The following is a 21,607-nucleotide window of genomic DNA, read 5'->3' as shown; positions in this document are numbered from 1 at the left end:
GGACTGGAGGCTGGTCTGAACAAGGCAGAGCCCCTTTGCCCTCATGTCTCCTCTTTCAGGATCACAATGGTGTTGGGGTTTGGAGAGACATCGATCAGAAACACAGAGAGACAGACAATCAAGAATCAAGGCTAAGATAAGGGGTAAAGCAATGAGAGGGAAGGCACCCTGAATCCTGCTGAGAGTGGTTGGATATCCTGCAGAGATGGGACAGTCCATGTGTATGCGTCAATGTCAGCGGTTTTCCAACTGAAAATACAAGTCTTAAACAGAAGCAATTTTCGACCCACGATGTTATTCATTTCATTTTGTACAAAGGTAGAAACAAAGAGAATTGGGAGCCCATGCTCTTCTGGCTAGAAAGTAGTCTTTCCATCTGTTCGTGTTGGAATTTGCTTACTATCGTTAGAGTGTGGGGCTTCTAAGATGCTATTAGAAGGCCTGGGTGTGAAACCCAGTAACATATAGTGAGCATGCACAAAGCTTGGATTAAATTCCTACTATAAACAAAAATTTAAGAAGTTACTAGGTCATTAGAAGTGATTAACGCAATACTTTGAGAGCTTGGGGACTGGGCCATTACACCAGAATGTGTTCTTACGAAATGTTTGCTCTCCTCCTGTCCTGACTCTTTTCAATGGATTCTCTTATCATCTACTTTTCTCTCAGGTTGTGAGCAGCATTAGGTTCTTCAAAACACTAGAAAGATGCCAGAAACATGTTCTTGGATCTCACAGCCTTCCAAACCCCGAATCAAAATAGACCTATTTTTTTCATGATAAATTCCCAAGTCTCGGGTAACTTGCTATAGCAAGGAAAACCTAACAAAGGCACATCCTAGGAGGGTTGAGAAGTTTTATCAAACTGGAGAGAGGGAGCCATCTAATTAACCAGCACGCCTGTACTGCAGAGCATTTAAGGGAGGTGATGAAGAGGAGGGTGTTACTTGAACAGCTACTCTTATTTAGATAGATTTTAAGAAGCTACATTACAGCATGAAACACTGGAGACTATGTGGGGCAGCTATGAGAAAAACTACTTTGTGAGCTAGGTGTTAAAAACAGCCTTGGAATAAAGGACTTTTAAAATGAGCAATATATGCCAGTGTGTCCCCATCAGTTACTCCATACACTGGATATGGGATTCTCTTGTAAGTCCACGTCAATGTCAAGTCTTGACAAGTGACAAGCATCTATTTAGAGTTTGAATATTTTTGATGGAAGCCAATGGTACATTAACTAGAATATAGTTTTATTGTTTATTTATGAACTGAGAAGCAGGCAAAACATATACACTAGGTTTTGATTTAACACAGTTGAGTTAAAATATCAGATTACAGCGGTATTTACATAAAGATACTGTATAGTTCAAGGTAATAACTGTAAGCTGGGGACAATAAGTATCGCTACTTTGTCACTTGAGCACTTATGGTTAATGACTCTGAATTGAATATTTTTTTAAACACACACACACACACACACACATACACACACACACACACACGGTGATCAAGATGTAATTCCAAATAAGTTAGTCTCCTTGGTATAGGGATTTCACTCCCAAATTCCTTCACTGTGTGCGTGTGCATGTGCCTGTGCATGTGTGTGCATGGGAAAGGGTAAATCATGCATGTGGCACTCACTTGTGTCATGGGAATACCTTAATGCAAAGTCACAGAAGATGGACTACCTCTGAACCTGAACAACTGGTTTGTACCTTTGTGTGCCGTGTGCTCCAGCAAACTCTGACATCACCATCTGTTTGTGTGTCAGTAACCTTAAGGTCTAAGCTTCTATGTGGAGTTCAGTTAGGTCCTAGGAGCACAAAGAGGCTCCCGGTCCTCAGTTTTCACAGACCTTCCAGCAGTTTCAGCATCATGGATGGTGCCCTGTTTCAGCAGCGACAGAGATGTGTTTTCATGGGAGCTTTATCAGGCATCTTCTCCTTGCCTCCCTCCTTATTTGACCTCGCAGACGAGTTCCTATCTAGGAGATCCTATCCATTCCCTTCCCGGTGCACCCTCTCTCTCACTGGGGCTGGGACGATGAGGGACAGCGATATTTGCTTCTGAGTGGCACCAAAGGCAAGGGAATTATGGGATAAGAAAACAAACGGCCAAAATCAAAGCAGGGCCTGACTGCAGGGAGAAGAAAGAACATTTCTGAGTTCTCAGCCTTGACACGTGAAAGGCCCTGAATAATCCAAGCCTACGTAAGACATGGGTGATGTTCCAGCCAATGGTGATGTTCCAGCCAGTGGTAATGTTCCAGCCAGGATTTCCATGGGACTAAACCTAGAGGTGCAGGTTTCTCGGGTGGAAGGAAGGGTGCACGGGCCCCTCGTGTGGTTCTGGTTTCCATCACAACGAGGACTACACTTGAAGGTGTCCTGGTGTGTTTTCACCAGTTGAAGAGTCTGTCTTCCAAGAGTTCGCTTTTATCAAAATTCCCTCCTTCATCTGTAAGAAAAAAAGAAAACACCTTTTCTTGTGAACACACAGTCATGGCTTTAGAGGGGGAAACAGAACCTCAGGAAATAGACATTTTAGTTCTCAATCATGGCCAATGCTACCAACAACTAACTCAATCATGGCTGGCAATTCACATTTTTTTTTTAAATCCAGAATGTATGTAGCTGTGACCTTGAACTTCTGATCTTCCTGCCTCCACTTCCCAGCTCCCGGGATCACAGGCATTCACTACCATGCTTCTTTACATAGTACTAGGGGTTGAGCCCCAAGGCCTTGTGCTTGCTGGGCAAACACTCTACCAACTGAGCTACATTCTAGCTCCCAACATCCAAATCTCTACAATAAATTAAGTGTGATGTGGCAAGTTTGGCAGAAGTATATAGAGACTGTCTTGCTCTGATTAACATGCCTCTAGTCTAAGCACCTGACATTATAACCATTCATTTGCATCAAAATGATGTGGCCCGTGATTCCTGATGATATAGCTCCCTCATGGGAAAGATGACACAGGGACACACTTGAAGATATTCCTTCATCGGGTGATTTCTTCTGGGTAACCACTGAGACCAAAGGCAAACACACTTGTTAGCTGGGTGCAAATACAAAAATGTTAGGCCTGGTGCATCTCATAAAGATTACATAGTAACAAGATCACAGGACCCTAAATATAAAGGTACAAGAGATGAAACCTGAGTGGGGTAGAGAACAGTGGCTGACACAGCATACATGCCCTAGATTTTAATTTTCCAACGACTGCCTTCTAGATAAAGCAACGTTCTCTCAGCTACTCACAATATAATTTGAATCCTGACCTATCCCAATTGCTCACATCTTTTGAAAAATAGTAATTAGAAAACGTGCTTCTCTCTAGAGGGAAAGAAAATGTGGGCACACGGACGGAAACACAGACACATACACGCCTAAGGGGTAGAGGTGGGACAGAAAAACATCCCAGTACAAACTCCATTGGAATTTAAGTTCATGATGTAAGAGACATCCATATGAAACCTAGAGATTCTGCAATGAAAATATTAGAGAAAATGATTGACATATGATATGGGAACCCACAACTCCTCCCTTCATTTAGGATAATAAAACATATAATAAGATAATAATAATAAATTATATAATATATAAATAAATAAAATAAAGATAATAATAATAAAAAGAAGCAATTTCTTTGGCGCATCTCCAGAGACAAGCTACCCAGAACATGCCAACCATTAGAGCCAGTGAGAAGGCACAGCAGGGATGGGCCCCTGCTCTCAAGTCTAACAACCCAACTTCAGTTCCTGGAACCATCATGGTGGAAGGAGAAAACAGACTCAAAATTTATCCCCTGACAGCCTCACTCAGTGTGGCATGGATTTATACTGAGGTCTATGAAGTTCCAAAGACCCAGCTGATCCATTGCCAAGATGCCTTAATTGTCTTGGTACTTCTAAATCTCAGGGATAGAATGGCTGTTTGAAGATTACATCCACTCCTGGCTTAGAAGCTGGGCAGAAAGGTGAAAAAAACCAGGCCTGTAGTCAAGGCTGCTCCTGTCTGTTAGGGGGAACCACATCTACTGCTGTGTGGGAAAGGGAAAAAGGATTGGCAATAAGAACTTTCATTTGGTTTAGTTTTGAATGGTGAGCAATTGGATTTTGATTATTTCGTATTTTTGGCTTTGCTGTTTTTAGTTATAAAACAATGAAGCCAATTGGAGCTTTAAAAGTTTTAAAAGTCCTATTTGGTGGAGGCAGGGCAATAAGATGTTCAAGGCCAGCCTTTGCTACATAAGGAATTTGAAGCCAGCTTGGAATACATAGGCATTATATTCAAAACAAACAAACAAACAAACATCACTAACAATAGGCTACGGTTCTTTCCCCACTCTCATCAAGGTAGTGCTTTAGTATTCTTGGGACTCATTTTACTGGGAAGTAACTGGCCTTTATTGAATAAGTGTTTCTGTGGGTTTGGGGAGGGAGCAGTCAGGACACAAAGGTTCTCAGCCCAGAATACAGAGAAGCCACCACACCTGCACCTTTTTGTGATTTTTCCAAGGAAGCCAGAAACAGGGCTGCAGCCTCTGGGAGAGTCAGCAGTTCAAGATCTGGGTTTCGTCTTTCTGGAGAAACAGAAATGAGCTCAGCCTTGATATTCATATAAAGAAAGAAGCATTCACACATTCCTGCCCATTAACATCGTAAACAGATCAGCATTCAGATATTTGTGTCAACTAAACACCCATGTACATGAATCTTACTCTGCCATACAAGACTAGAAAAAACTCTGTATACTATGTGCTGATTTTTTTTAAAAAAAAGTTTATTAAACATTTATATTGCATTTTATTTAGTGCATTCGTGTGTGTGTGTGTGTGTGTGTGCATGTGTGTGACTCTCCTTTCATATGTGGGTCCTATGGATTGAACTTAGGGAGTCAGGTTTGGTGGCCGGTGCCTTTGCCTGATGATCAATCTTGCTGCCACCACAGTGACCTTCCATTTGTTTATACCTGAGGATGAATGCTAGGGAGTATGGAGTATGTAGCAAAAGGAAGATGAGTAGGAGGCCACACAGCTTTCTCTCGCCAGGGTTTAGAAGGGGGTGCATTTTCCTTCTCACAGCTTAAAGAAGGTTGTTTTGGCCAAAATATCTCATTGGAGCCGGATCTCCCTGCTTTCCCCCTTCCAAGTCAATTTGAGATAACCGATTACAATCGTGGTCACATAGGAGGTAATTAGCTATTTGAATGAAGAGACCCTGGCTAAATAGTCAGAGTTATTTCACTTTTATTGAATTATATGTTTACTGGGTCACAGGGATATGCCGCTGCAGTCTATTTCATACTTAAGTTGACAGATGACATGGTCCTGATCTAGGACAGGCTGGGAGTTTTAATCGGAAGTAGCAGGAAGAGAAGAAACATATTCTACCCTAAAAAACAAGACCAGTCACACTGCAAACTCAGGAACTGAAACAAAAGCTGAAAGCATCTGCTATCGGCATGCTAAGCAGTGCTGAATATCTCTCCAAGTAAGTATAGCTTTTATTCTTGGTACTTCTATACAAAATTTTACCAAGATTATTTTTTCTTCTGTTTAAACTGCAATGTCATTAAGTTCATCAAGGAAAAAAAATGTTCCTGAACCTATTTCTTAATTAATTTGTTTTTTGGAGAATTTCATACATGATGAGTACTGTTTGCATAGTTTCCACCCTCTCTCTGTCCCCCAACTCGTCTTATGCATCCTCTGTAATTTATGATTCCCCCCCCCCCCCGCGTTTCCTACAACTATTTAGGGCTGAGGACTTGAGATTGGATAGCTTATCTAGAGTTTGTCCCGGAAGAAAACTGATCCTCCTCTCAGTCATTCATACCTGGCTCAATCATTCGTTCATAGCTTTTAACTTAATTGCGTTTGGTTAAAAACCTTTGGCGGCTGTTTCTAATCATTTAGGAGAAAGATATACTTGAAATGTCTAAGTGATTATTTAGTAGCAATTGCTATTTAGGAAGAGAAAGATCAAGGCTCTTTCCAGAAATACCCGGAGAGGGGGCTTCTCTCTGCCCTGTGTCTGTGCTACAGACCCTGCCAGTTTGGGGACCCGGGCTCACTAGCCGCCTGCTAGGGGACAGGGCAGGTGGAACCCCGCCATAGGCGCAGCGCTCGCTCACCTGGAGGCGGCCGGTCTGCAAGCTCCTTCCTACGGCTCTGGTCGGAGAGGAAGCGGCGGCCCTCTGCGGGGGGTGGGAAGGGGGAGGGGTGGGACACGAGGAGGACTGAGGCAGACAGCTAGACCCCAGGATCAGGGAGATCGCGGGTTCCCGCCAGGGATGCGACCTCGATTCGGAGAGCAGCCCCAGTGGGATTCGCGCGTGCCTCTCTCTTTCCTTCCACCCCTTCCCTTCCTCTCTCCCTTCCTAACTTCTTTTGCCATTCTATGCTCCTCTACCAGGCACCTTCTTTGTTCAATCATTAGTTCTCTAAATTCAATCAGCCAGCTTTCCTTCATTCCCTCCCCTTCTCCCTCCTCTCCTTCCTTCTTATCCCCCACTTTTCCCTCCCCCCTTTCCTTTATTTCGCCTTTCTTGAACCCTTCTCCAGCTCTTTCTTATTTCCTCCCTCCTCCTTTTTCCTTTTTTCCCTGACAGGATCTTAGTTTGACCTGGAGCCCACTAGGTAGCCCAAGCTAGCATTTCTCCTGCCTCAGCTTCGAGAGTGCCAGGTCACAGTAGTGACCCCAAACACCTCTTTGGGGGAGGGTTTCTGGCCATCAGAGTATTTTTGTCCCACCTGCCCACTCCTATGGTTTCTGGATTGTCTGAAATCCTAATTATTTACTGGAGCCGGCTGTGACCCTGTCTCTTAGGAGTCCCCGGATGTCTCCCATCACCCTCCGTGAGGAGAATAAGGAGTATGGAACTCACGTGCACCCTTCAGATAGAGCATAGCTTGGGGAGTCCAGTTCCTCTTCTCAGAGAGTCGCTGCAGTGCAGGGAGGAGAGAAGAATCGTTATTACAATGCAGCGGGTGGAAAAAGCAAAAACAGAGGCTGCCTAGTCCGAACCCGGGGTTTGTGTTCTCTGCATTACCTGTGGAGCACCGCTGGAGTTTTCCAGCGCAGACAGCACCAGGAGAAGGACCACGGCTGTCACTGCCAGGACGCTGGGCCCCTACAAGACACATCGACCAAACACAGCCTCATCGGACGGAGTGTGGCTGCATTTGTTTTTTTGTTTGTTTTTTGTTTGTTTGTTTTCGTTTTGCTTCCTCTTCAGAGAGGACAGTAGGCCCCTTACTTCACTCAGTATATGATCCCACCTTCTAGTTAATCCATAAAGAGTAACTTTAAAAATTAGAAAGATATGATTTTCATAACTTCACCCAAATAAAGAATTGGTGGATAAGTTCTATTCAGCAAAATCAGGTTGCACTATTTAAAGGCACTATTCTTCAAATGTCCAGTCACTACAATGCTCAGTACATATAACCTAGATAGAAAGGTAGACAGTTTATAGAACAGCTGGAAAGATATCGGGTGCACACATCTGCTGCTTACCTTCATGTTCCGACCCTGTCCAGAGCCCCACAATCTCTCGCCCTACCTTCCAGTCTTCTAAACTTGTTACAACCCCCGGGCTTTAAAAACTCCTAGTGTTGGAGTCTGCACAGAGGAGAGGAGACCACGAGGGTAGCTTGTCAATCTTCAGAACTGAGCGGACCTGATGACTCCTCTGGGGAGGTCTAATTGGCAGAAATAGGACAATGATTGATGAGCGGATATCATTTGTTTGGGAACTGACCACACCAGCCAGGAGACATTCTGACTGTATCAGCACCGTCACCTTTGTTTTTCCTGTTAGCTGCCCAATGCATTTCACCATTATGAATGAAACAAATGTAACTGTGGGCGGAGATGAATCACCCCTGTGAACACCAAAAGGTTAGCGAGCCTCAGAGGAACTTGACACCAGTCATTCATCTACTCAAGTGTCCATCTAGTCAGTGATTTAACAAATATGTGTTGAATGGCTACCTCCTACCTCTTGGTCTCAAGCTAATCTTTTAGTTAGGGGAGGACTCTCTCTACGCTACTGGCACCATGCTTAGGTTAGTAAGTAAAGGCAGCCAAGATGACATGACAGGGCAGTGCTGGGTTATTTTAGAGGGAGATTTGAAAAAGAAGATTCCAGGGAATTTGAAATTAGTATACCAGTTACAAGTTACAGACAGGCAGACAGACAGACACACCACACACACACACACACACACACACACAGAGAGAGAGAGAGAGAGAGCAGAAACAGCAAATAGCTTGGTTTATTTGAAGCAGAGGAAGGCAGTAATACTGTGTGGAGTAGGGGTGGTGGCATCACAAGGAAGGGCACTTGGAACTGGCTAGCACATATTCAAATGGTCTCAAGCAAAAGGCTGAGGTGGAAGGTTGGACCAGGAGTGGGAGGAATGGAGAGATAGAAATGACTGGATGTGGAAAACAGGACTAGCAGGTAAGACAGACATGAGAGTAGGTAGGAGAAAATAAGTCAGCCAAGGATGTTACTTAGAGTTTTGGCTCAAGCGTGGGTAAATGAAACAGTTTAGAGGAACCACAGAGACTTCCTAAGAAACCAAATTATGAACGCACAGAAAGAAAAATGTGTATTCGACAGGCAAGTAGAAACATAAGCCAGGTGACTGGAAATGCCAGACTTAGGAGCCCAGCAAAGAGGCAGTTAGCTTAGTCTTTCCCTTTCTAAACATTGAAGTGACCCACTGTAAGAACTGCAAGAATTCTAAGAATTTAAAAGTGGAGGAAAGATTGGGCATGTGTGAAGCATCCCTAAGAGGAATGGGCAGAGCTATGGAAGCAAACATACAGAAGCTGCACAGTAAAGGTCCAAGAAAAGAGGCGATGAACAGCAGAGTGATCAGAAACAAAGGAGTCATTTCAGGTCAGCGATGTTGAGAGCCCAAGGGACTGGTGACACAGCCTGGCAGGTAAAGGTGCTGGCTGCTGAGCCTAATTAATAACTTGAGTTTTGTACCTGAGCCTCATGTGGTGGAAGGAGAAAACTGACTCCTGTAAATTGTCCTCTAACTTCACACATAGTGTTTTGTGTGTGTGTGTGTGTGTGTGTGTGTGTGCCCATACAAGATGTGAGGCTTAGAAGTATGTTGCTGTCTGAAGTTAAGAGGCAAGACTGGAGTGGGCTAAATTTCAAATAAAATATGAGGAAGTCAAAACAAGCATCGACAGCTGCCGGCAAAAAGTCACGTTTTGAGGGGAGGAAATGATGAATCTGGGTAGTGTGAGCTGTGATTTGTGGAATTACGATGTTATTGGGTGGTGGAGTTTCCTTCTTTTGTGCAGATGACACAGGTCTTCCTACCTTGTAGATTGTTGCACCTCCCAGGCTTCCTTAGCATGTTTTGTGTTTGATGGAGTCTTCAGGTAGAGCCCCTGGTACAGCCTGGCTGAAGACAGATCTAGCTTTCTAGAGCAATGCTGGCAATGTTAGTGGTAGAATCAGTGCTGGGGTGTGAAGACCTCCTCAGTGAGTCTTTTTGTTTAGATCAGTTCGATTTGTCATTGTCTGCTGATAACTGCCAGAGGCTAGCCAAGGATCCAGTTCCCTGAGGAAGGCAGCAAAAGGGAGTATGGCATTGGCAATGGTAACCAGGGCCAAAGCTGCTTACTTTTGGCAGTTTCACTCTTTGTTATTCTGGAGCCAAAGCCTCTGGCTTCTGGCAATTTAACTCCTGATAGCAGCAGGAGATTAAGAAAAAAAAGCTTAGTTACTTGGGCTCTTTTCTCTCTGGCTCCAGAGCCCCCTCCCTCACCAGGCAAGAGGCTCAGAGTCCATTAACTCTTTGAGAGCCAGAGAGAAAGAAAAGAATGAAAGAAGAAAGTCAGTCAATCCCCCCTCCCCCCCGCCATACTCTGGGTGGGCCTGATCAATCCGTTTCAAACATTTCACAAGTGCACATGCCATCTTAGCACTGGGAGCAGATTTTCAAGACAGATACTAAGTGAGAAATGCTGGGACAAAGCAAGTGGACTGGCCCACACACATCATAGAGCACTTCTCCTTGCTCTCTGGAGTATATACATATAGACAGATACATATATATATGTACATTACATATGTACTTATATACATTTGGTGGATGGAGCAGAGCCCCAAAAGCCACACTTTATTTTTTTCTCTCAGCCTTTTTATACCTCCTTAGACACAAGTTCTTCATAAAATTACCTCCTAGATAAAATGTTACACCAAAGGGGAGTTACAGAAGGATGCTGATAGTAAGCTCAAAGCAGTGTTTTGCTCTATAAGCTCATTATAAGTTCAAAGCAACAGTTTCACTGGCCTTGCTTTATCATGGTGCACACCTGTGGCTTCATCCTTGGACCTAACCTAGAATGAATGCTTTTCCTTGATCACAAATCTGTCCCAAGCCCATTTCTCTTCTCAGTGTAATTGTGAAAGCTCACAGTATTCCTTACTATTTGGCCTTTATCTACTTCTCTATGAAGAAGGGACACATTGTAGTTTATACTCTAAGTTTATTACTTCTTTCTGACAAAACAACTAAAACCATCTCCTTAAATTTTCTTCCTAAAAATACTTGAATCAAGTTAGGGATTCAACAAAGTCACTAATTCATCTAAATAGCATTAATTCATGAAAGTGCATCTTTATGTTGATCTTTAGGAATTTTCCCAGTAGGGTAGGCTTATGCCCAGGAATCATTAGACTATGTAATAGTAACAGGAACGGCATATCAGCAGTGAGAAGCAATCCTGGGATGAAGCCTCTGGGGCCATGTCTCTCCAGAGTTCGTCCATTGAGACCATGCAAAACAGTGAGCCATCTATAGGAAACTCACTTACTTGCCACAGCCTTTTCTAGATGGCTTTTCTTTTTTTCAGATAACAATCATTTGTAAGACATGTTCCATTGAAGATAATAAGAGCAATTTATAATGGAAAGTAAAAATAAATTAAAAACTAAGGGAATGGACGGAGAGATGGCTCAGGGGTTAAGAGCACATACTGTTCTTGCAGAAGGCCTAGATTCAGTCCCCAGTATCCACACTGGGCAGTGCACAACAAACAGCATCTTGAGTCCCAGGTGATCCAATGCTCTCTTCTGGCTTCCATGGGCACCTGCACAGATGTATTGCATATACAGACATGCAGGCTTACACACATACACAAATAAAAATAAGTATACATCTTTAAAAATTTGTTACAAAGAGAAGACACTGCTACAAGAGAGGCAGGATGTCAGCTGTGCTGGTATCCAGGTGAAACAGCTCTGCATATAGGCAGACATTGCATAAAGACCTTATCACCATCCCATATGCTCAGAGACACAAAAGATAAGTTCATGGAGTCTGAATAACAGTATAGTGAACTGCTGTCCTAGTTTGGATCTCAAATGTACCCCAAAGACCCATCAGTTGAAAGTTTGCTCCGTAGAATGGAATTTAAAGATGGCAGATCCTATTGGGCCCAGAGGTGTGTCTTCAGGTCTTTTACTGGGCACCCTTGAAATGAATAGTGAGAACCCTAACCTCTTCCTCTTTTCATTTTCTTCCCAGCCATGGAGTGAAAAATTCTGTTCTGGTATAACATACTGACATGGGCCTGAAGACTCTGTGTTCATGAGACTATGGAATGGAACCTTCAAAAAATATGGGCCAAAATCAAACCATTTCACTCCATAAGCTGTATCATCTTAGTCATGTGTTACAGTATCAGAGAGATGACTACCATAAATATGTACCCTGTAGGTTGCAGAAATCTGTTACCCAGCTCTATATGGAAAACCAGCATGGTTAGACTCTTGTGAGGACCTTTTCTGCTATGTCCTCATATGCTGGGAAAGGAAAACAAATTCCTGTGACACTTTTATAAGGCCATTTATCCCACTGATCCCATTTTGTCTGTCTGTCTGTCTGTCTGTCTGTATGCATGCATGTATGAATGTATGTATATAGCATGTATGTATACAGTGTATGTATGTAGTATGTATGTATGTATGTATGTATGTATGTATGTATGTATGTATGTATGTATGTGTATGTGTGTTTTGCCTGCATGTATGTATGAATTTGGAGGTTGACTTTAAAGAATAAATATTTTTCGGCAATTCTTGGAAATGAGATTGAAATTCAAATGCTAGACATTATGGTTTGATCATTGTGTAAGGATAGGACAATTAAAGTTTGGCTAGGGTCATAGTTACTTTTCTTGCTGTTGGGATACCCCAAGAAAACAAAAAGAGAAAGTGTTTATTTTGGCTCACAGTTCAAACCTGAAGTACATCATGGTGGGGATGTCAAGGTAGCAGGAGCTGGCAGCAGCTGGTTACACTGTATCCACAGGGCTGGAAGCAGCTGGTTACACTGTATGCACACGGCTGGAAGCAGCTGGTTACACAGAGAAACAAAGAGCAATAAATGCTTCTGCTCAGGTCACTTTCTCCTTTACACATAGTTGAGGATCTGAGCACAAGGAATGGTGCCGCCCACAGGGGATGGGGCTTCCCAACTCAACCTAATCAAGATTGTTATCCAGCCTGGCCCCAATAGATAAATCTACATCACAGCTCCTGCATCTATGCCCAAGGAACATCTGTGAAGAGGGATAAGAAAGACGGAGAGGGCCAGAATAGCATAAAACTCTGCTGTGAAACAGTCTCTCCGAGTAATGCTGTACATAAAAGACTGGAACAATAGCAATGCCCATGGACCTGTTAACATGCAAGGGGAAAATTTACAAGGTCCCACCTATAGACAAAGAACTACAGGTAACCAGAGACTGCTGGGAGAAGTAGTCTTCCCAGTGATGAACCTCTTCATGGGTTGTCTGAGTGGTCAGCCTGGAAACTGTTTACACAAAACAAGAAAAATAGATTCAGTGGTGTGAGTGTGTGTGCTTACATACACATACATATGTATATAACAAATATAATAAAAAAGAGAGGCTATCAACTTTGAGAGTTGAAGACTTTGAGGCAGCTTGGAAGGGTTGGAAAGGAAAGGGAGGGGAAAGTAACAAAATTCTATTTCAATTAAAAACACCCCTTAAAAAACAAACAAACAAACAAACAAACAAACAAACAAACAGGAATAACAAAAAGGTAACCTGCCATACAGGTATGCCCAAAGGATCATCAAGTTGACAGTTGATTATCCACCACAGCTATTGAATGACAATGGAAAATCATTCATCTGATTCATAGGAATTCATATTTAGGGATTTGCAGACTTTTCCTTATAGTGAACCAGCAAAGCAGCCAGAGCTGTGGATGAAATGGCTTGTTCCTACTGTTTTAGGAGACCGATTCAAACCAGGCACATTGGGCTGGGGAGCCGGCTTCATGGGTAAAGCCCTGCTGTGCAAGCCTGAGGGCTGGAGTTTGAGCCCCTCCACATGTATGCTGTGGAACCTGCTCTCTCTCTCTCTCTCTCTCTCTCTCTCTCTCTCTCTCTCTCTCTCTCTCTCTCACACACACACACACACACACAGACGTGAAAAATTATTTTAAAAAAACTATAAATTTTTTGGGAAGAGGAACAGGAAAATGAATCACCAAGAGAAACTTTTGGTCTTAAGGAAGAATAAAAATGCCCCGTTAGTTATCTGGTGAATCCATAAGTAGGTGTTTTACGTCAAAACTGCCATTTTCCATTTTCTGGAACAGATGACTGGAAGGGCTCTGACATGTGATCAATATCTCAGGCTCACCACAGGCAGCATCGAGACACTGCTCTGAAAGGCCTGGCAGAGGTCACCGCCTCCAGGAAGCCGATCCTGTTCAATCAGAAGGCATTAGAGACAGCTGCGATTCTGAGCCGTGAGAGGGAGCCCAGATGTTTGGTTCAAAATATGATAGGTCAAAGTATTGAGTTTTCTTCTGTTGACAGTATGAACAAGCACAATGTCAATCAAATAGCCTCCTATGCCTTTCTTTAAGGTATGTGCATTAGAGACCGTTTTGACATCATCACTAAGATAACTTGGATTTTGAAATTTGGCTCTAGGATGCCCAGGTTTCATTTGATTAATAATCACCTGTCGCTGTTTAAAGTGACATCCCCTCAAGTTGTATATATTTGAACTGCCAACCCAGCCGTTGGGGTTGCTACAGCTGGACTTTAGCATTAAAACTCCAGTCACAGGATCACAGCAGAAGGCTCAAAGCTTTGACAGCTATCATTATACGCAGTTTCACATGCCAGAGATGGAAGCATGCTGATATTTTCATATATATTCACTTAGGGAGCAAATTTCCTTCATTACTTTTCCCTTAGGCGAGTTCTTTATAATACCAGCTATAATTACAATATAATTATTGTAATTAGATACATCGCTGAAAGGGACCAGATAAGGCCCTGGCCCCTTTATTTCACAATGGAAAAGAGGGTGACCCAAGAATCAATGATTCACACTGCCGGCTCCTTGCCGAGAGCAGAGGGGGCCCAGTCTTATGGGGGTCTCTCTGGAGCTGAGTGTCAATAGCCTAAAAGAAATACAGGACCTCAACTTTACGGCATCAGCCTCTCGCTTATATGTTTGGAACATAGGGAGGGGGATTTTTGGTGGGACAAGATGATGTAGGAGGAAGGGAAGGGTGATGGAGAGTATGGAGTGACTGACAGGGCCAATGGCATAGCTCTACCTCAGCAAAGGTGGGGCAGAGGCAGAGCCAGGGCCAAACAGGTCTTGCCAAGTCACCCTGATATGGAAGTGACATACAGGCTCGGGTTTGTCCTCAAGGCCCAAATCAGGGCCAAAATGGGGACCAACACACACCATCTTATAGATGTGAAGAGAGACCTCCATTGATTTAGCATCTGGCTTTCCTAGGGAAGAAAGGCTGCCCTTGGTCATTCCTTCTCTCCAGTAAAAAGCCACCTATGGAAAGGTAGGGTGTGACATAGACTTCTACCAGGTTCACCTCATTCACATTGTGGCTGACAGAGACCTCTGTTCCCACAAAACTGACTTCAACACACTAGAGGGCAGAAGAGCTGGATGACTCCACTTGCATTCCTTCAACGTTTATTTGCAGCTATGAGATGCCAGGGGTGGATATACACCTTACGAGGCAGGAACCTTATTCATTTGCTACCGAATCAGTGTAAAACTAGTATAAAGTTCTGTGGAAAGGACCCAGAATGTAAGGAGGTGTCAGATGTACTGGTGGCACTGAGCATCACAACTGAGAGCTGTCACAGGAAAGGACTGTAGCCAGCCAGTGGCTTTCACATCCTACTCCAGCGAACATCTGGCCCCTGGACAAGGTATGGGAGATGTGCTAGATCATCAGTCCGCTGTCTGTCCACCCACCCACCCACCCATTCATCATTTATCTATCATCTATCACCAATGAATCATTAATCAAGCTAACATTTCATTTATTAGCTCAAGCTGGCCATGAACTCTTGGCAGTCTTCCGGCTTCACCCTCCCAAGCGATGAGATACCTAATAGTTCTTACTGACAACTGACTGGAATCAAGTTTTAATACAGGATTCAGGAAATCCAGGTTAGTGGTGCACAGGGCTGTGGCTTATTTATTTATGTGCTTTTACTAGATTTTACAGTGAAAACACCATAGATGACAACTTCTTCCAGGTCACAAGAATTCAAGTATAATAAATTCCATTTTCAAAAACCAAGTATTACAAGTCCTTTGAACTTAGAAATTAATCTCCACTCATTTTAAAATTCACTGCCCATTTTTAAAATTCTGTAATTAATGGCAGCCCTAAAAAAAGTTCCAACTACCTGTAGTGAAAAAAATCCAGTGAGCTTGTTACACAAGGAGTAATGACAGTTCTGAATCTTGAGGTTTCCATGAAACAAAAACAGAAAACAATTCCCCGCCACAAGACACAACTTTTTATTAGAGCAAAAAAAAAAAAAAAAAAAAAAAAGAAAGAAAAAGAAAAAAATCACTTTTTAAAACAATCTTTTTCGTTCTCTTCCTTCCTTCCTTCCTTCTTTTCTTGGGGGGGGGGGGACGACTCCTGAACTAATGCTGACACATTTTTTTGTCCTCCAAAGATAGGGATAACATTGGGATAGGCCAAGGAGACAGTTGTAGACAGGCACAGGGTATTCCCTGGACAGTTTGGTCTTTCAACATGGACTGAAGAACTGCAGCTCTCCAGGAACCCAAGCCTTCCTCACCAGGTTGGATCTCAGGCACCTGGGCTGTTGGACAGAGCAGCTCCAGCATTCGTATTCCTTCTCAGTGCAGACAGGGATGGCTAGGCTGCTGCCTACAAGCTAGTCCCTTTCATAACCTTTGCTCATTCTATGGGGCCTAGAATCTAGGGTCCAGAAGACCTGAATGTATGACACACAACTGAAAGGAAGTTCAACACTCCTAAAAGTGCGAGTGGAAGAAAATGCAAGGCTCAAAAGGCTCAGATGTCTGGATATTCCTTTACCACCACCTGCTTCAGGGCAACTGGGTATGCTTGCTGTGTTAGTTACAAACTCCTTACGGGTAGGGCTTATGAGTTTGCTAATTGCCGCCCGACATTTGGTCATGGGCTTTAAGCGCCCAAGTCTGTTGAATAACCAAATGCTTAGCAGATCTGAGTTCAATCCGTTCCTGGTTGCCCCAGAACTCACAGGAACCTGTCTGCACCAACATGCCCAGAGGAGTTTGACATTTTTAAAAACAGCATATGGCTCAAGGCACTGAATATTCATTATTTATGTGTATGAGTTTTTTGACTGCATGTGTGTGCACGACATGTATGCTTGGTGCTAGAGGACCCAAGAGGACCCCAGATCCCCTGGACCTGCAGGCACTGAAGGTCATGAGCCTCAACATCGTTGTCAGGAACCAAGTCTGGATCCCTCCCAGAGCTCAGAACTCCCAAGCTCTCTCTCAATCCACTCTAAATTCTCTCATAAATTTAAATAGCTTCCAAATGTGTTTTTGGGAATAGTTGCTATATGACCACATTTAAGCGATTTGGATATAAAAATGTTCAAGGGCATTTGACAGACAAAATTACACAATGCCCATTTTTAAAAATAGGGTATGTTAGGTATGTTATTTTATAGTGTTATTTAAGTTTAAAAACTTCAAAGTAAAGATAAACTTGACCACCACTGAATAGAAAAGTACCCTTTTATTGAGGTCAGACAAGTGTATTTACAATACGCCATTGTTAGAGTATATGATTTGACCATGAGACTTCTACAGCAGCTGCACTCCAGAGAATTAGAAGGGAAAAGAAACACTGCAAGTATGTTTCTGTTACAGAAGATACACTTGAACATGACAGAAACACTTAAGGCTAAGGACTGGACCTTGTCTTCCACCTGGGGGGAATAACCAAAGTATCTGTTTGTTTTTTGTTAAAGACAGAAGGCTCCTTTAAGAAGGGGGTAGGGTTGAGGGAACTCACAATAGGACTTCTAGAAGTCTGAGGGCTGCTTTGTTTAAAAGCAGAGCCTCGAGGTTCTGCTTGAGAAAAGCCGCGAGGGAGGCCAAGCAGTTTAGGCTCACTGCAGACTAGTCTCACCCTAAACTGAAAGCTGCCTCAGCCTTACTAAGGACTATGAGCCTCTCATTCTTCCCAGGTCCAGTGTTTTCTGAAATCAGACTGCTGAAAGGGATGCTTGCTGTAGTGTGAAAACCACTTTGATAGAGTCATGTCTACAAAGGAGTAAAATGGCAGACTCTTATTCTAACACGAGTGATACCTAGCCACTGTCAATCATATAGGCCAAAGCCTATTATAAATATACAGGGCACCTTACACAGGTCAGTTCTCAAAGCATAGCATTGACACGTCAGGAAAGGTGTGACGTTTTGAGGAACATCAGACACAACGCCAGGTCTTTTATTATCCCATGAGCTATTGAGGTAGGATTCTCCACTTATCGAGTTTTCACAGGTTACACCATAAGTCAGATGCAAGTACCAAACACGACAGTGATCCACAAGAACGAGCCATCCCACTACGAACCAGTTCTTCCTTCTGTAGATAGGCAAGGCTGGGAATTCTCCTGGCACTGAGAAATTTAGCTAAAAACAACATTGTAATGTCTTATAGAAGTGGCTTGTAAATAAATATAATTTCAATTATGATTTTATGCATTAAAAAGCTTCGAGACTGTTAAAAATAAATAGTGCAATCATTAGTGGTAAGATAAATAGTGCTGTGTCTGACGAGGTGCTCCGGTGTCCGACAGGAAAACATCACGGTTCCTGTGGGCAAACCAGCGGCAGACGATGGGAAGGTCATGCTTCCCCAGCGTCTTGTTTATAAGAAGCTATGGCCAATTTAGTCAGAACGAAAAGCTTTTACTTCCTAACTCAGGTGGACAACAGCGAGGGAAGCAGATGCGGTGCATGCTAATTTTTGGATATTGCAATAAAGCTGAAAAAAGAGGAAAAATCAAGATGAAGTAATCAGCCCCTCTCACAGTCACACAACAACCTTTACCATGTTGCACACCTTCAACGTCACTGTAAGTTATGAAAGCAAGGTGGGAGACAATGGCCAGATTTCATTAAGAACCCAAAGAGAAAAACTACATCATGGCATGGAGAACTCATATGGTGTGTATGGTTTAGGGTCCCAAAACTGCTCCAATAGCCTCTGCAGCAGGCTACTCCATGGTCAGAACGCTCTCTGCTCGGCCTCTGCACGGCACAGATTGTATGAACACACCCAGGCCACACTCGAGAGATCTGCACTTCCAGACTGCTGTAGAGTCAAGAAAGAACGTGGTCAGCTATGACTGAGGACGTGACAGCTCAGAATGACCTCTGCGTATTTCAAAAATGACTATGTAGTTCAGATTTTTATCTGGCTCCAAAATATTAAGATTCAAAAGGACCACAAAAGTTTTATTTTATCTATGTTTACAAAAAAAAAAAAAAAAAAAAAAAAAGGAGTGATTCACACATGAAACTGGGCTTCCTTGGGTCGATACATGGAGATGACATAATCCAATCCAGGCATCATTATTAGAAACCCAGCATACCTAGATATGTCTGGGCCACCACAATGGACATCATAAAAAAATCAAATGCCTATTGGTGTTCCTGAATCTTCTAAAAAAAAAAAGAAAGTAACAGACACCATGGTTCTGTACGAACGGCTGTTTCACATACTGCAGCAAGACTAGGAAACAGCCTTCAAGTCACTAAGCATCGGACAGGCTTCATCCTCCCCATCTTCGGACCTCAGGCCTCACAAGCCTGCCGCTGCTTCTGCCGCTGCTTCTGCCACAGCTGTTGGGACTTTGGAGGGCGTACATTTTAAACTTCTGTAAGGAACTTTACACCCTAGTTCGTGAACTTTAATTTTGTGCTGAGTATTCTTCCAAAGGGCTTTATAAAGAATACAGTATTTAAGTTCTTCAGTTCTTGTTGTTATACCATATTGTTGCTTTCTCCAACTTTGTCTACGAACTGTAAGGAGAAGAAAACCAGAGTCAGAGGGAACTCAAACACCGCACAGCACTGACTAAGCCCTTTAGATGCTGGCTTAAAACATCCAGTTTTAGAACATTTGCAGGAATTCAAGGCATGACTGACAGTCGTTAACTGGATGGTGCCCACCACCATCTTCTCAGATGTGTATAAAATTATCTTTTTAAAAGTCGCTTTTGCATGACATGTTATACACATGAATTTTAGGGTGAAACATGAAAAATGCAACACAATGAGTAAAATAATAAATAAAATGACACCAACACTGTTAGCTCAACAAAAAGAAAAGACTGAAATGCCAGCCAGCCACTCATGCAGTAGTGAACCCAATAAGATATTTCCACTGACCATTCCTGTGCATCTCTTCTGGGCCTACGTGGTCTTTGGACAAACAGATTTAACTCAATTAAGTTCAGTAATCAACAACAGCTATTAACTAAAAATATGTTAACTGAGCATTCTGGACATCATGCTGAAGTGGGCAAAGACTGAAACACTCAGTGCTGCCAATGAGTATCTGTAATTTTCAAATAAGAACTTCAACAAACACTCATGTAAATGGCTACTAACTTTGGCCACTCCATCCCCAGTTAGAAAGCCTGTCTTTCTTCAGCATCCAGAGGGGAGTGTGTATATGATCAGTGGCAAAGCTGCAACATGGAGTACCGTGTGTTCTAGTCAGCGGTGCCTCTGCCCTGACACTTCACACTGCTCCTTAGGCAGTGACTGCAATCCCTCCTGTACTGGCTGCCCACTTACACAATCACAACAGAAGTTGTAAGCTAGTGCATCTACAGTCTAAGTAAATTCATTCTCTATAAGCAGTATCTACATTGAGTCTGCTGATAAGGACAAATGGAGCCTCAGTACACCCCACCCCAAGCTGACATACCAACCCTTGAAATGATCATAAAGAGGTGACTGTCACAGTGTATGTGGAGTCACTAGAACTTTAAAATAAATTTAAGTGGCTAAAAAAAAAAAAAGCACCATATCTGTTCTTCACAGGTAACTGCAAATACCCAGGCCGTGCCAGGAGGCCTCTACGATTGGCCTGCTGTGGCCCGGGATTGTTTTTACAGGAACGTTCCTCCTTCTAGAAGTCCTTGTTTCTCTCTGCAATTCCTAGACATACTCAATGAGCCTTTCAAAAGCCTTTTGGGCTTTAGCCCAGTTGTTCTACACGAGCAGAGAACTACGAAAGATTCTTTGTCAGGTGACTTCTGACATGGGCTGCTCTGAGCCCAAAGCAGCGCCTCCTCTCAGCTGGACTCCATCTCCAGCCCTGTTTCCAGAGTTCACGATCGCATTCGGTTTTCAGATTAAGAAAAACAGCTAAAATGAAATCATCTGCAGTTGCCATGAGACTGACTGGGTCTGACTGACAGCAGACACAAGCACGCTTCATTCATTTACTCGGTGACTGGGTCTGACTGACAGCAGACACAAGCATGCTTCATTCATTTACTCGGTGACTGGGTCTGACTGACAGCAGACACAAGCATGCTTCATTCATTTACTCAGTGACTGGGTCTGACTGACAGCAGACACAAGCATGCTTCATTCATTTACTCGGTGACTGGGTCTGACTGACAGCAGACACAAGCATGCTTCATTCATTTACTCGGTGACTGGGTCTGACTGACAGCAGACACAAGCATGCTTCATTCATTTACTCGGTGACTGGGTCTGACAGCAGACACAAGCACGCTTCATTCATTTACTCGGTGACTGGGTCTGACTGACAGCAGACACAAGCACGCTTCATTCATTTACTCGGTGACTGGGTCTGACTGACAGCAGACACAAGCATGCTTCATTCATTTACTCGGTGACTGGGTCTGACTGACAGCAGACACAAGCACGCTTCATTCATTTACTCGGTGACTGGGTCTGACTGACAGCAGACACAAGCACGCTTCATTCATTTACTCGGTGACTGGGTCTGACTGACAGCAGACACAAGCACGCTTCATTCATTTACTCGGTGACTGGGTCTGACTGACAGCAGACACAAGCATGCTTCATTCATTTACTCGGTGACTGGGTCTGACTGACAGCAGACACAAGCATGCTTCATTCATTTACTCGGTGACTGGGTCTGACAGCAGACACAAGCACGCTTCATTCATTTACTCGGTGACTGGGTCTGACTGAC

General features: G+C 43.3%; 2 protein-coding genes across 5 annotated transcripts in view; both read right to left on the bottom strand.

The window, feature by feature from the left end:
* Positions 1–1,230: 1,230 nt before the first annotated feature.
* On the bottom strand, positions 1,231–7,583 carry Spx (spexin hormone). 2 transcript variants are annotated; one of them, NM_001369015.1, is made up of 6 exons: positions 7,525–7,583; positions 7,058–7,138; positions 6,893–6,950; positions 6,140–6,202; positions 4,503–4,586; positions 1,231–2,458 (listed from the first exon to the last, which is right to left on the bottom strand). In NM_001369015.1, the coding sequence occupies exons 1-6, from the start codon at positions 7,528–7,530 to the stop codon at positions 2,400–2,402; spliced, it is 351 nt and encodes a 116-aa protein (NP_001355944.1). In that variant the 5' UTR covers positions 7,531–7,583; the 3' UTR covers positions 1,231–2,399. The 2 variants fall into 2 exon arrangements, with proteins under 2 accessions (NP_001355944.1, NP_001229274.1); NM_001242345.1 differs by having other exon boundaries at positions 4,497–4,586; positions 7,525–7,540.
* The window catches only part of Golt1b (golgi transport 1B), a 26,625-nt gene continuing 12,153 nt past the window's right edge, over positions 7,136–21,607 (bottom strand). Inside the window, exons 5-7 of one of the 3 annotated variants that reach the window (XR_003956250.1) lie at positions 12,278–12,401; positions 11,021–11,133; positions 7,136–7,709 (exon numbers count right to left, since the gene is read on the bottom strand). Coding sequence is in view for 2 of the 3 variants with exons in the window: in NM_025872.4 (NP_080148.1) it covers positions 19,390–19,428 (39 nt within the window). In the remaining variant the exon portion in view is untranslated. The other 2 variants (NM_025872.4, XM_006506981.4) reach the window with 2 other exon arrangements.

Source organism: Mus musculus, chromosome 6 (assembly GCF_000001635.26).
Source record: "Mus musculus strain C57BL/6J chromosome 6, GRCm38.p6 C57BL/6J".
Lineage (NCBI taxonomy): Eukaryota > Metazoa > Chordata > Mammalia > Rodentia > Muridae > Mus > Mus musculus.
This window is presented reverse-complemented; position numbering and strand designations above follow the sequence as displayed.